This window comes from Falco peregrinus, chromosome 4 (genome assembly GCF_023634155.1).
Source record: "Falco peregrinus isolate bFalPer1 chromosome 4, bFalPer1.pri, whole genome shotgun sequence".
NCBI lineage: Eukaryota > Metazoa > Chordata > Aves > Falconiformes > Falconidae > Falco > Falco peregrinus.
The window spans coordinates 6,956,908-6,971,873 of NC_073724.1; the positions used below are offsets into that span (position 1 = coordinate 6,956,908).

General features: G+C 37.1%; 1 protein-coding gene across 2 annotated transcripts in view; it reads left to right on the forward strand.

The window, feature by feature from the left end:
• The window catches only part of EPHA6 (EPH receptor A6), a 513,074-nt gene that overhangs the window by 24,577 nt on the left and 473,531 nt on the right, over positions 1-14,966 (forward strand). For both annotated transcript variants that reach the window (XM_055803065.1, XM_055803066.1), the window contains exon 2: positions 13,217-13,281. In XM_055803065.1, the coding sequence (XP_055659040.1) occupies positions 13,217-13,281 (65 nt within the window). The remainder of the gene's footprint in view (positions 1-13,216; positions 13,282-14,966) is intronic.

Genomic DNA, 14,966 nt, shown 5'->3' on the forward strand with positions numbered 1-14,966 from the left:
AGTCATGACTGCTTCTGCTTTGATATGCCCACAGCTTGTGGCTCTCCTGATCACTTGCCTTACCTGCTGACAGCTAAAATCATTACTAATTACATCACCTTTAACAAGCAGAAAAAGTAAAAATCAAGGCTTGATAGCTCGCCCCTATCCATTGTATGTCGCTTGCTTTCTTAGGTCATTGGGAGATCAGGAAGCATGGCTTTTTTATTTGAGTATGAAATGCTAACTATATCCTATTTATATGGCATTGGCGTAGATCTGTAACGGGTGAGGATAATAACGTCCTGTCACTTCTGGAGGTTCATGTATAAGACTTGGAGATAAATTCTGGGTTCAGACTGCAACAATGCAACAGATGGGGGTTGAACAGCTATGCTTTTCCACCCTCTGTACCACTTCATACAGGTACCGTTAGCATTATGGTTGGCTTGGGAAAGCAGGGTAGTCAAAATCTGACATTTATGGGCTGTAGGAACTCTCTGCTTTCTGTATTATAGCTTTTATGCCTACAAAACAGGAATGACCCCGTTTCATTTTATGATGTAAAAATATGGTCTGAACATAGGTAAACTCTTATTTAGCTCCTGGAGTTAAGAAGTTACGCTGAGCAAAAAGCTACTACACAAGCAGTAGAAGACAGAGTAGTAAAGAGTCTTTGGCTTCAGTAGATGTGTCTGCGCCACAACAGAATCGCCTGCCTTCGTGTTTCATGCCTGAAGCATCCCCAACTGTTGTTCCCACGTCTGCTTTCCCTCTGTGTTAGTTCCAGACTCCTGATTCTTGCTCTGAGCGGTCTGGAGCAACATGCTCTGCACCTGTGGGAACTTGCACCCTCAAGGGTCCTGGCAAAAAACCTGACCTAGTCCCTTGCCTCAGTTCTTGAGTTAGAGATTCTCAGACAGCTCTTCACGGGGCTGTGCTGCCAGTCAAGCACATACTCGCTTTAGTTGCTTCAGCCGTGGTACCTCTCCTAACATCTGTCTATTCTGTTCCTCGGAGTCACCGAACAGCTAATTTTTCATTATGGTTATTAAGTAACTACTAGAGGAAGCAGTGGCCATCTGTCTTCCCAGTCCCCATTTGTCACTTTTATCAGCTGTTCTCTTCAAAACTTCTTTCTTTAAAAGGACGCTGTGGAAAAGGTGTGTGTAGATTTTGGTTCTAACTCCACTTGAAAAGAGACAGATGACCAGCTTGAAAGGTACCTCTGAATTAACCTGCCCGGTTATGCAAAGGCAACAAACCCTTGCAATACCATTTCCTACTTCACTAATAGGCTACGTCTTTGGATCAGTGCAGTGTAAGACACAATGCGTACCGAGGGCGGGTTTGATTATCCCCGTGAACTGTGGGAAGTTTCCTTCCCCCTTGAAGTGGAAATCCCAAGAAATGCAAAATACGGGAGAAATAGCTATGGGATCATTAACTTCATAACTAGTCTGACTGACAGTTACGCACAAGTGTTATTATACTTTTCCAAAAGTTATTTTTGGATGTTGTCATATAAACTTCTTGTTCATTTTATCACCGCTTAGAAAAAATAGTACGGTAAAAGGCATAAAAGCAAATGCTCGTAAGAATGCAGAATAGGAAAGGTTAACAGCAAAGTGGAGAATATCAAATCTAGCATCACGACTCCACAAACCGAGTCCCAATCTAATAGGATTGACTTCAACACAAAAGTCATTCGTACTTTACCAGTGCAAGGAAAGATAAATCCATTTGTCTGAATTTCACTTGTTTCTAATTTCCCTAATGAAGATATACTCAGGTTAATAAACAGAGTTGACAAAATTGCCAGGTTTTCATGCTCATTTAGAAAAATCTACCCAATAATCTACTGTTGATATAAGCTTGATGGTGAATTGAATATCAATTAGCTTTTTCAAGTCAGAATGGCAATTATTACATAGGGCAGCTAGACTCCTATCATGATTTTGTGACTACTGTTTTTATCAGCGTTCGCTCTTGCCCTCATTGTATCTCACACGTGAAACCAAAAGCTTAGGGAAATAATACAATGATGTGACTTAAACCAGCTCTGGTGTCATTTTCTGGACCTGTGAACAGCATTAATTTATCTCACTTCATTTTAACAGCAATTCCCGCTGAAATGGAATATCTTATAAATGAAAGCTGAGTCAGTGCTTAAGAACACACTGTTTCCTTGGTACCTAAATTCGCTTCCCCCCCCCCCCCCCCCCCCATCTCATTCTTTCTGAGGAATCCACTGAAGCAGAGCAGTCTGCTTCTACCTACCAGGACTTACTCTTCAGTTCTGTGTACACCACCTGTCCTGGAGGGCTGACTTTGCAGTGCTCAGCCCCTTCTGATGCCTGAAAATTGTAGGAATTCATTCCTTCTGCCTGAGCTGTGGATTTGAAAACCTCCTCTTGTCTCACCCCCCTGTTTGGAAGTGCAGTGTTCAATGAAATCACTTTGAAATCACTTCGATGCTGCTTGTGGGGAAAAACCTGTGTTCTAGGCTAGGAGAGGTAGGACATCCCACAGTTACCTGAGGAAAATGTGGGGGTTCATGTTTCTGAAGTAAACTAATTTCTTTTAGATGTGAATATGCTTTTTACCGCAATAATTTTTTTTTTTTTTTTGTGTGTGTGTGCTTGTGAATAAAACTCACATTGGAGAAGCAAGGACTTGCATTAGACTTCAAAATACATAATGTTTATGGTTGTCTTAGCACAAAACAACCTGCTAAGCGGTAGAATATGTAGTTAAGATCTATCTGTGTAGAATTTGGGATTATATCTATCAACCCAGAAAGATTTTGGTGCAGAAATTGTCATGTATTTCTGGTCTGACAGATACATTTTCTACATGCTTGGTTCGTTTGGTGCCGCTGAATGTATTGGGTTGATTCCCAAGGCTCCACTTGGTATTCATGAAATGAAATATGGAACCTGCCTTCCTGGGAAAGGCTGTATCTTTTACTGATGGGTGTTACATGCCTGTGACTGATAAATTGTTTAATTTCTCCTCTTTCTTTGGAACATTTGTCTGTATTATGAACAGGGATTAAAGTTGTGTGGTAAGGCAGCGCTTTGATATTGAAAAAAAGAAAATCAATGTGTTATCCTAGTAGAAAAAAACATTTAAAGACTTCTGTCTTTCATAAGTTGTTTCAGAGAGATGTTCACCATCAGAGTGGTCGTATACGCATGTGCAGAAACAGCATTAAAGCATGGATGGTTGCATTGGTGTGGAGGTAGGAGAATCTCTAGTTGCACTTAACACCAAGGAGCTGCTGCTGTCGGTCATTATGCAGGGAGCCTTTTCTCAGTTCTGTGTAAAACAGCAGTAAAGGTCATTTCTCTTTCCTTCATTCACCTGATTATTCTTTTTTGTACACTAGAAAAATGTTTTGCAAGATACATACTTTGTACAGAAAGCTGCTACTAATTTCATACCTTGGCTTAAATAGTTGTAAAGGCTAAGTTGGCCAAAGTCTCTATTTTAATTGTACTGCGACTACTTAAGGAGTGAACTCAGTGTGTTGCAGGATGTCTTAACATAAAAAAACTTTATTTAAATGAAAGTGTCTGAGCATAATTGACCAATTTTCAGAATTAACCAGGTTTTCTATTTTGTTGATTTGTTTGTCAGTTTGTTTTGGTTTTGTTTGTTGTTGTTTTTGTTAAGTATTTTATCACTATTCTAAATATGTTTAATGCGGGTACAAAAATAATGGAAAAACAAGAACATAAAATTTTACTGTTCTTTCTTTTGGTTGCAAGGATTCTTGTTGCCTGAAAAGAAGTCTGTCACTTTTTTTTTTTTTTTTTAAATCTTACTATGTCTCAAGCTCCAATTTTATAAAATAGATATTTAAATTTTTCCAATATTTCAAGTATTTTCTGATCCTAAAAGTAAAAAATGATAAGTATGATCATGTCGATACCTACCTGCATCAACCTTGAAGCAGAGGTGTGATAAGATACAGGTATGTTCAGTGGGCTGTGTCCAGGTTATAAATTGTAATTGATACTAATTGCTTATCAGAGCATTTTGATAGGAGTTTAAAGCATTGCAATTGCTTATTTTACAATAAATTGGCATTAAGAAGGAAGTAAAAATGCTCTTGTTAATTTAAGAAATGTTTGTGGTTGGATACTTTAAACCCTAAAGTTAAAGCTTGACAGACAGCCTGTGGACATAGACTTGCTACTTTTTTTAAATCAGCTGCCCTGCTTTTAGAAAAGTACGTGTTAACAACACTAAAAATAAGCCACAGTAAATGCAATAAGCAACTAGTTGACTGTATGTTCTAATTATGGTCTTAGTGTGAAAGTAACATGTAAGGACTGGTGTCTATTGTTCCCTGAATATGAAAGCCCAAGGCTTCGTCCAGGAAGGCTGACTCTTATGACCATCCATCAAAATTTACAGTGATAATTTCAACAGTCATTTCTAGATACAGAAAGTTTAGACATGAAGTAGACCGTTTACAGTCTCAGAAGATGCTGGCAAAGCACAAATACCTTAATCCCTTGGTGCTGTAGGAGTCATGAAATTAATTAAGCCTATTCGTAGAATTTTAAGTCTCAGGTATTGCTGGGTTTAATTTAGATTTGACTTTTTAAATAGAGACTTTGGAGATGCTGAAATGCACATTGGAGTATTTGTTTAGAGTGTGAGGGTTTTTTCATCCTACCATGGCTACATGCCTTGTTATGATTGTAAAAGTGCTTTTTTGTTCATGCAAATGTAAGTTCAGTGGATGTCCGTATAACTTCCCATTCCACAGATATAATCATATATGATGTTCATGACTTGTTCTTCTAAAGTAACATGATGATACAATTGGGGATCAATTGCGTAGCATGAATAATGAATATAAAAATCCAAATGGTTTGTGAAGCAGGTGTCTTCTTTCTTTCCTTTACCTTCATAAACCGATTGCTGAAAAGTATATGGAGTTGAAAAACTAAATACTTGGCAAATGAATTGCAAACAGAAGGGAACACATAAGCTTGCAAAAGGCTCTGTAATGACATATTGAAGACCAAAGTGTTGGTCTTCAATATGTCTTATCCACTTAATTGTTCAAATGAAATGTCATACTATTCCAAGGTTCCATTAATTGCTACTTCCATCTCACTAGCTTCGATGGTTTGACAGTATATGGCATAACAGTGCTGAAGATACAGCTAGAATCAGTTGCCCCTGCCTCCATCAGTTCTCTCAGTAGGTGCAAGAATTACTCTTTCATTTTAAATAATTACATGAATCAGCTCTCTCCGTGTGGTGTCTTATAATTCTAGGTAGCAAGAACATAGTACAACATTTGGTTTACTTATCTTGCTTATTTACATGGTACAGTCACATACAAATAGGCATTTCATAATCCAAATTCAATAAAAGCCAACCCCCCCTAAAAAAAGCACAAGAAGAGAATAAATAAGAGCTTCCTCTTGCTTTTTCTGTTTAACACTTAATCCAGTGAGGTTACTCTGATGTTAACTGAGGGGTCTGCAGTGGTCAGCAATGCTAATAATAATACAACATGAGAATAAACGGATTCATGTTGATTTTTCAAGTGAGAATGGAAGAAAGGCAATGTGAAAAAGGCTAATGTAAAACTGAAGCTTTTGGTATGAAAATGTTGGCTTATATTCCGGTGAGAGATGGAGCAGTAGGATTACAGCAGCCTTGCACTCTCAGGAGAGCATGCATGTTTGCATTTAAGGTACGGAAAGGATAATTATATTGGCTCTGAAATAGCAGGAGCACTATGAAAGGGTAGGAAAGCATAAAATGATATAGCAAAGAGCATAAATTTTAATTTCATTTAAAAAATGATCTTACTAGAAATAGGTAATATGGTTCTCCAGGAAATAAAAAGGCTGAATAAGAAAGGTGGGTAGTGGCATTTTATGCAAAAGAACCACTGTTTGTTTTAATCTTAGCTCAGAGCCATAGGATTTGAAATTATATCTATCCAGGTAGTGGTAGGCAACAGTAAGATTGAAACAGATAATGAATCATATTAGAAAACAGGGTAAATTATTCCTTAAGCATCTGTATGTAATGTATAGAAAGAAAAATGGTGCTGTGGGGGAATTAGTTTATGAAGGTGCTTACTGGAAGCCTCATGTAACTGGGAGTAAAATACTACGAAGTTAAAGCCAGGCAGTTATCCAACACAAAAAATACTGCACCCAGTCTAATAATGTTGCAAACTTCTTGGGACTGAGGATGTGGATTTATCATGACTGAGATTATTCTGACTGGTTCTCATTCGTTAGAGGAGAATTCTGATTGTGTGTTAGTGTGAGTGGGCAAATGTGAAAATGAAAAAGGTGGAAGTGAACATTCCTTTTTAAAATCTGTCATTGGGAAATCGGTGTTCAATAAAAAAGGCCATTTTTGGATAACAGCTCAACCTACATTAGAGGTAACATGAAAGCAGAAACTAGAAGTATATATACACTTGTAATAATTAATGGAAAAGAGAGGATATATGGGGAAATCAATACACGTTACAAAACATGAAGTGTAGAAAATTGAAAATAGAAGCTAAGTGTGTTAGGTAAAAGCCCAAGTCTCACAACACTCTAGAAAATGGGAATTTCTCTATTGTATTATGAATAAAAATGTTTGTGTGCATAGTATTGAACTATTTTTAGAAAGATGCAGAAAATAAGGTGTTCAGAATTGAGAAAATTAGAAATTAGTAATTTATTCGTGTAACATGAAGAATATGAAGTACTCCCCATCTGGCATAAATAGTTCTTTCCAAGAGTCCTGAAAGAATTGGCTAAGGAGATCTCTGGGCTACTGATGGTAAATTTAATGAGTTTGGGGACTCGGGGAATTCAAGAATATTGGAAGAGCGTAGGTGTTAGAGTACTGGTTTGAAAAGAAAAGGAAAGCACCATTAACCAGGTAACTAGATTTTTATAAAAATCACAGCATTGGAGAGGATTTAAGAAGTCATTTAGCTCCCTCCCCTCTGCCCCAAGGCAACATGAGATTATGTAGAAACCAGGTCTGACAGTGTTTAAGGTGTCTTAAAAGCCTCCTATAGTGGAGATTCCCCAGCTTTCCAATTAGTCACAGCTATCCCTCTTCTTTACAACTGTAGGGGTAGTACAATTTTTCCTGAAGTCTTAACATAAAACTATTTTTACTGTCATTTAAATCCCTTCTTCCTTTTTGACCATTAACACAGAGAACAGATTATTTTCTTCTGGTTTAAACACCCGTTCGCACACTAGAAGACTGTTAGTGGATAGTCCTAATTTAACCTCCCAGCTAAATGACTCCAGTGCACTCGGACCTTCCAGAGCACGGCCTTTCTAGAGATCCCTTCGTTCCCCTTGCTCTCCTGTGGTGCCTTTGCAAGTGAGCCAGGGATTTTTGGAAGTGAGGCACTGAAAACCAGACACAGCACTGCTGCTAGAGGCTTGTAAGCGCTGAAGAGGGGGGAGGGATTACTTTATGCATTTTGCTGGCTATAATCCTGTTTAGCTCAAAGAGCGTTGTCCATACTTTGTTTACTATATGATTTGCTATGACCCCTATGTACTTTCCCGGCAGAATTGCTACTAGACAGGTGCTTCTCATCCTTTATTACTGCAGCTCATTAATCTTGCCTAAACCAGATAGCTGTTGCATGCAAAATAATGGAAATACTGGAAAATTATTGAATTGATACATATATAATGAATGACGGTTCATTTGTTTTATGAAAAACAAGCCTGGTCAAAAACCCCAAGCATTTAAATAATTTTTCCCAACTGATGACACTTTAATTGCCAAAGGTAACTAGCATATTGCATATCTCCCCCTTCTTTCTGTCTTCCTCAAGAAGACAAGCCACAGATGTAATATGTTTAGACTTTGTAAAGTATGACAAAAATATTACAAAGTGTTCTGACAGTAAAAAACTTACAACATTTTTTAGTAAATGGATTTTTACAAACTGACATCTAAAGAAACTTTAAGGTTTCTTTAGGATTTTTAATCTTTAAGGACTCTGTTAAATCACAGAATTTGAGATACTCCTTACACATTCAAAATTCTAACTGGTCTACATTTTTCATTGGTAACATGGAAATAAGTAGAAAATCTATAGCTGACAAAAGAGTAGTAAGTAAAGAAAGACAATTTGCAGACAGGGAACAGCCTTCATCACTTAGTAAAGTTCAGCTCTTAAAAGTAAAACTTGTTTTAATATAAACAAATTGATCTTTGTACATCCAAGAACAAAAATGCAACCCATACTGGAAAATAATGATGAAAAGGAGTGATTCTGTAAAGGACAGTGATCTTGATAGAATAATAACTGCCTATAAGTGCAGTGCTGCAGTAAAAAGTAAGCTAATGTGACCTTGGATATACAAACAGGTTATAAAAACAAGCATGGTTCTTTATCTTAATGTGTATTGTTTAGAAGGAATGAGTTCAGAATACTGCAGGTTATCCTATTTTTAAAAGTGAAACAGACTATAAAACCTGGGAAAAAAGTGCACACACGTCAGAAGAGAGCAGCAACTCTCTTGAGGGCTGGGAGTGAGAGACTTTAGAAGCTCAGTGTGTTTGTCCTGTAAATATAAACTGATTGCAGTTAATAAGTTCTCAGAGAAAAAAAAAAAAAAAAAAGGTGCCAGCTTCGCCTCTTTCTGGGTGACATCTGTGATGACTGCCTACCCTTGTGGAAGGTACTGAAACTTCCATCTGTTGTTTGGGTATCTTTTAGCCAGTGCAGATGAGAGATTCCACACACAGGGCATCCATAGCTCCCGAGGCTGTGGTGTGCGATTGCTGGCTGAGCTGCGGAGCAGATAAATGGGGCCGACGCGCTGCCCAGCCTGGCAGCAAGTGCTCCCTGCTCCCAGCGCAGGCACTGGCGAGTCCCTGCCAGCCCAGCGTTAGCTGGGTGGGATGTGGTGGGAGCCACCTGGACTGCGGTCTGGCCAAGTCGTCGTCTTCTGAGCTTTGGCATTTTTTCATGGGGTTTTTCCCCACTGGTATTTTTCTGCAGCTCCCTGAGTTACTAGTGGTGTCTTAAGAAATGAATGTCTGCCGTTCTGTTTTCTTTGCAAATCTTTGGCTTTGGCTTATCCACTGTAGAGGTAACAGTGAAATGTATTAGTCCACAATGAGTGGGAGATGAGGCTGGGTGATCTGGTGGCCTATCTGATGTTGGAGTATGAAGTTGGCCAAAATCCGTTATTCATTTAAAACTGTTAGGTCAGGCTGTCTGGAGATGCATAAAGAAAAAAGAAACCGGTGAAATGAATGTTTGGAAGGCTTGTTCATTGTAGACTGTAGAGTTCATCTTCAGAACAGTATTTTGGAATTAGAATTAAAATTCCACAGTGCCAGTCCTCAGAGTTCTGCTCATCATAATTTTAAATAAAAAAGTTCCCTCAGGACCAGGCGAAACCTCTGAAAAGATTAATTTCAGTTGTAAAGTCTAATAATAGCAGTGTAAGATATATATATAAAAAAAAAAAAGAAACTGCAGCTCAGTAGCGCATAATGAGTTATAATAATGTAATATCTATTAAAGTGTGCACTGAAAAACAAAGCTAAACAATTTTAAATTCTAAGTATGAACTGTGCAGTTAACTAACACAATAGAATTACAGCTGTATATTTGTATTGTTGTTGGGCAAGTGACAGTATCCGTAGTTCAGTTAAGGAAGGATGTGCAAGTGCTAGATCTAAGTTCTTTTTTATCCAAAGAGATATTTTAAAGGATCTCTGTGTTCGTTTTCAATCATGACATGACTTGGTGATGGGAGACCTACACTCTTTCACTCTTGTTCACTTTGCAAGTTTTATACTCTATCTCACCTCAGAAAAGTGGCTGCTACAAGTGGAGGTTGGGTATCAGAAATGTCAATAACATTGCTTAGTCGCAACCAATTTATTTATAGTTTTTTTCATAAATATTAACTGCAGTAGTTCCAGACACACACTTTTGCTTATGCTGGCAGCTAATGGCTTCCCCATAATGGCCACTTACGTGAAGGCTCATTTAAGAGGTATGGGGCTTTTTATGGCATATAAAGGACTATAAATAAGTAAACGTAGGGACAAGGGTCAGTAAGTGTAGCTTCCTGGACCCATTAACTTTTTAAGGGAATTTTCTCGTTTTAAGCATCATATGTGTAGTGTCCACCATCTCTTTTTAGTCTCTTTGCGTGTGAATTTCCAATTCTTTTGAAACTTTCGCTATTCTGCGGTCAGAGGAGAAACATTCATTCCTACATGTAATTCAGATGTACACATGCGGGCATTCTTCTTAGTCTGGATTTCTTTGGCAGAGTGAATTTTCTGCCAAGGAGCTCAGAGTTGGAAGCTTCTTGGCAGTGCAAATTTGTCTGCCATCAGGTCTGTGCTGCTGGGGATAGACTGCTTCTTAATTACCTCATTTAAAGATAGCTTGGGTATCTCTGTCCCACACTGAAGTCAATCATGTAGATATCTCCAAATCACTGAAGTGTGTGAGGATTTTATTACTTTATCTGTGTCCTCATTTTATATAGCTGGCCCTGCTGGTTTCACCACTTTCCTGGGGTTTGTATTTCTTTGCCATAATGTTTACTTGCTCTGTCAGTATTTGCACATTTTTGATTGATAATTATTTTATGTCTTGTAATACAAGTGCTATTGGAAAAAGTATTTTAATTTTTATGATTCTCATTTCTGACTCTGAAGGTGGTAGTATTTTAAGTCTAGTTAGTAGTTGTCTGGTTGTCTGAATTCTTCAGTTGGAGGTTCTAACATTTGGTGGCTATAGGTGAGCATATGTGAGCGTACAAGAGGCTTGGTATGTAAAGTGTATCAAAAACTGTATTTTAACAAAACTCAGTTATTTGATGGGGATAATTTGGTAAATGTATAGAAGAAATATTATTAGATCATGGTTCAACTAAATTTAAACCGCATATTTTCAGTGATGAATTTACTCTAGTATTTAATTTTTTAATGTATAGCTTTGAGCTTTCAAGTAGTAGATTAATTCAGGCAAGGAATTAATTAATTCAGGCTCCACTGAAGAAATGAATTAGTTTTCCTTCCTGTATTTTGGGGCTTGTTCCATGGAAGTATTAGTTTTTAATACCTGGATGATGTTTATTAAATCATGGTCCTGCTAACACAAAAACTGTAAAACTGTAATGACACTTCAAGCCACAGTCCTGTTTGTAGAAAGAATTCATTTCTGCCTGCAGATCCATAGCTTTAGCAATAACGTATAATGGGGTTTATTTGATTATTTGTTTAATTCTGTATTAAAAAATTAAAATGTCATCAGAATGGCACTTGCTAAGCAGCAAGATATAACCTCAGCTGAAAACCAAGTACATTTACAAATAGTCCACATTTTCTGGGTGGAGAGAGGAGTGGAGGAGAGATGGAGAGAAGAAAACAAACTCCTAAGATGAACCGAAATATATCCTGAAACCAGCTGAGCATTTGGTCTTCCCTGTGAAATGGAAATATCTAAACCCAGTGGCTTAAATTTTTTGGAGGTGACAGATCTGCAGTACTTTATAACTTGAAGGTTTACACAGGCAGCTGCTTCATCACAGGCCACATGGGAAGACACTTTTCTGACTCTTCAACAAGAATACGGTAGCCTGATTCAAATGGGAAATACGATGACAGCTGTAAATCACAGCTTTTTAAGTAAGCATAAGGCAGCAATAGTCTCAGTAGGGTAGTGATTCCATTTTTTGGAAGTAAAATAGGGCTTTTGAAAAAGTGTATAGATAATGAAAATAATCTTCAAGTTATTCACAAAGCTTCATAAACTGGAGAAGTGGTGAAGAACTGGGGAGCAGAATACTCTCCTTCGTTGAATATTCTTTTTAAAATGTCATTAGTTTCTCCAAATAAATCATTAAACTTTTATTTGGTTAATGTTGAGCTTGTTACCTGACTGTAAATTGACTGATAAGACCATTTCAGTTTCAGGTTAGAAGTCAACATGCATTCACATATAGAGGAACTCTAATTGTCACTGATACGAAAGACAAGGGAAGATGCTCGGTGGCGTTTCCTCTAGTAAATCGGTGACTTCCCTTACCAGTGTGCCTTTTCCATAAGGGAAAATCCCATGGTGTCTGGCTTCTGCTACTGCTGCTGTACTGCTTTACAGAAGCACGTTATTGACAGCTGAACATTGATTATTTGAACAGATAAAAGGTGGAATATACTGCGTAACAGCATAAAACTCCCAGATGTATGGAGAGAGATGTGATAGCTTCATTTTTCTCTGTCATTTAACCACCTAAAGAAGAACTGGAATTTGTGGGCTGTAAGGAGGAACTGAGTGTTCCAAACACAGCAACTTTATAATTAAAATAAACTGCCCTATGCAATACTTAATTTTATGTTTAAATCTTAATTTACATTTCTTAAACTAGAGGGTCAGATGAAACAGTTCCATTAGAGGGCAGTAGTACATGTAGGTACAATGTCTTATGTACTAAATATTTAGTTTTCATGTCACTATGAGCTGTGTTCTGTATAATTTTTGCATTATTACTGAAAGGAAGAGAAGAATGAGGCTAATGTAATTTAACATATTAAAATAATAAGCATTTTGTAAAATACAAGAACACACATGCTGTCATATATTAAAAAAACCACGATGAGTATGACAGAAGTGGTGGAAAATATATGTAGGAGCTTTCAGCACTGTGATGTTATACCTAAAATATCAACCCTAAAGTTAGTCTGTGTTTTTTCGGAATTATACAATATATATATTGTATAACTTTATTTCTGGGAAGTGTATGGGGTTTTTTTAAAGCATCTTACTTTTGAAAATCTGTTTATTTTTTTAGCTTTAATGCTTAAGTCCATGTGCAGGCTTTCTAGATTTCCAGGCAAGGGATTGCAGAAATTTGCGTGCTTGCTCAGGCACCGTTTAATGATTAAGCATCGGTAGCATATAGTGATTTGACAATAATTTCTGCAAAAGATTTACCCTGTATGTATTTAACTGTGTATGAGTTATGTCTTCTAAGACATTTGATAATGAAATGCAAGCCGTGAAAGCCTATATGTTTAGATACTGGATATTCCTACTCTAATATTTTAATTGTTAAAATAGTTTTATGCAGATGTACCTGGCTAGTATAGCACGTTCAGTCCATACCAGTTCAATACTTTACTACGTTGTGTATGTCTAAACCAAGCAATACCACAAACATACCATTTCTTTTTCCATTTTCAGTTGTGTTACTTGATACTACAGCTGCCCTCGGAGAACTAGGATGGAAAACATTTCCTTTAAATGGGGTAAGTCACTCACCGTTTTGGCTTTATTGTCTTGATTTTGGCATTCTGAGTGAATGGCTGTTATACTTGGGTGGACATTCTTGCAGCATAGACTCATCAGAAAGATTTTAGTTGTTCTCATGACTGGAGCAGCTTGTCTTGTAAGTAGAAATAACAGCTGTGAGAGTGACATGAGTACACGTTATGATGCCCTTCTTTTGCTTTTCTGAGTATTGAGAATCTATATTGAAATCCAATTCTGTTACACATCATAAAGTTTTATATTAAAAATTCCTATGCTGGAGGAATGTGTTATGACTACATTTTTTGTGAAATAAAGAATCATTTTAGATTTTATAACTTGAAACAAAACTTTAATGATTTAAATGAGGATTAATATAGACTTTAGCATCTGGTAAAATTGTATCAGGTTAGCTAAATCACAAAAAACCCCATTATAAATATGTTAATGTCATTAAACCAATTTAAAGATTTAGAGAAAAAAATTGAAATCTTTTGCTTTTTTCCCTGCACTGAGCAGTCTAGATTAAAGTTCACTGTTCCAGTTTAATGTCATACCGTTAGTACAGATTGCCAGGAAGCACTTGATATTGCGTGCAGGACCCCAGGGTGTTAGCGGTGTCTGGAATACTTGGAGATGGTGTGCCCATCCGAGCAGGGGGAAGGGGAGCATTTTTACTCTTTGAAGGTCACCCACCAGTGCTTTGTCAGTGGCTACACTTCCAAAACCTATCTTCTCTTTCCACCCAGCTAATGCACATAACTGAATATCAGAGGCACTTGTAGTTTCACTTTTTAATTAAGATAAAATATACTGGAGTGTTTAACACCTATTTTATCAGCTTCTAGATCTGATGCCACTGCACATCTTGTATATCGCTTATTTTTATATTACCTGGCATTATCTCTTAATTCTTGTGTATGAGGCGTATAATTACTTGCTTCTCTGAAATGAGCTCAGAAAATACTGGTTTTCTGAGTGAAAAATGTTGTTTCATTATTAGTTATTTTATTTCTTGTGATCTCTTCCAGAAGGAAGTAAAATTGTCTATCCTCAGCACCTTAATAATCTATTTTTATAAAATGCCTTCTGTGTCTCTGCCTTCAGGGATTTCAAGCAATGTGACTTTTCTCAATCTCAGCCTATTTTCAACTTTATAGATTACTCTTTTTCAGGATTTTCCATTTTCTTTTGTATTCCTGGACATAATTTCAGTCTGCTACAGCTGCCTCTGTGGTTTACATTTAGTATGCAGTCTCATGCAATCTGAGTTATAATTTTGCAAGTTTTTCTTCCTTCAAAAATTCTAGACAAAGTAAATACTGCTGTAGACTATGATGAGAAAATACAGTGAGGGATTTTTTTCTTTCGCAAGAAGCAAATACCGTCATATACCAGGATGAGAAAATATAGCAAGGAATTTTTTACTCTAGCTTTGTGATGAGCTCTGTTGAATTGAACAGGCAGGCTGGCATTTGGAAAGCACACAAGACATAATTTCAGTTATTCTGTAAATTCTTAAAAGCTTTAGTTAGCCCCAGTAACAGTAACCACATTATAAGAGCACAAAAAGACCTGTAGTCAAAGTAGATTTAAAACATAGCTATTACAACATGACTATTTGGTTGGTCATATATACCCTTAATGTTAGTTTTGCAGCATATTGAAGTTTTCAGGTGTCTTA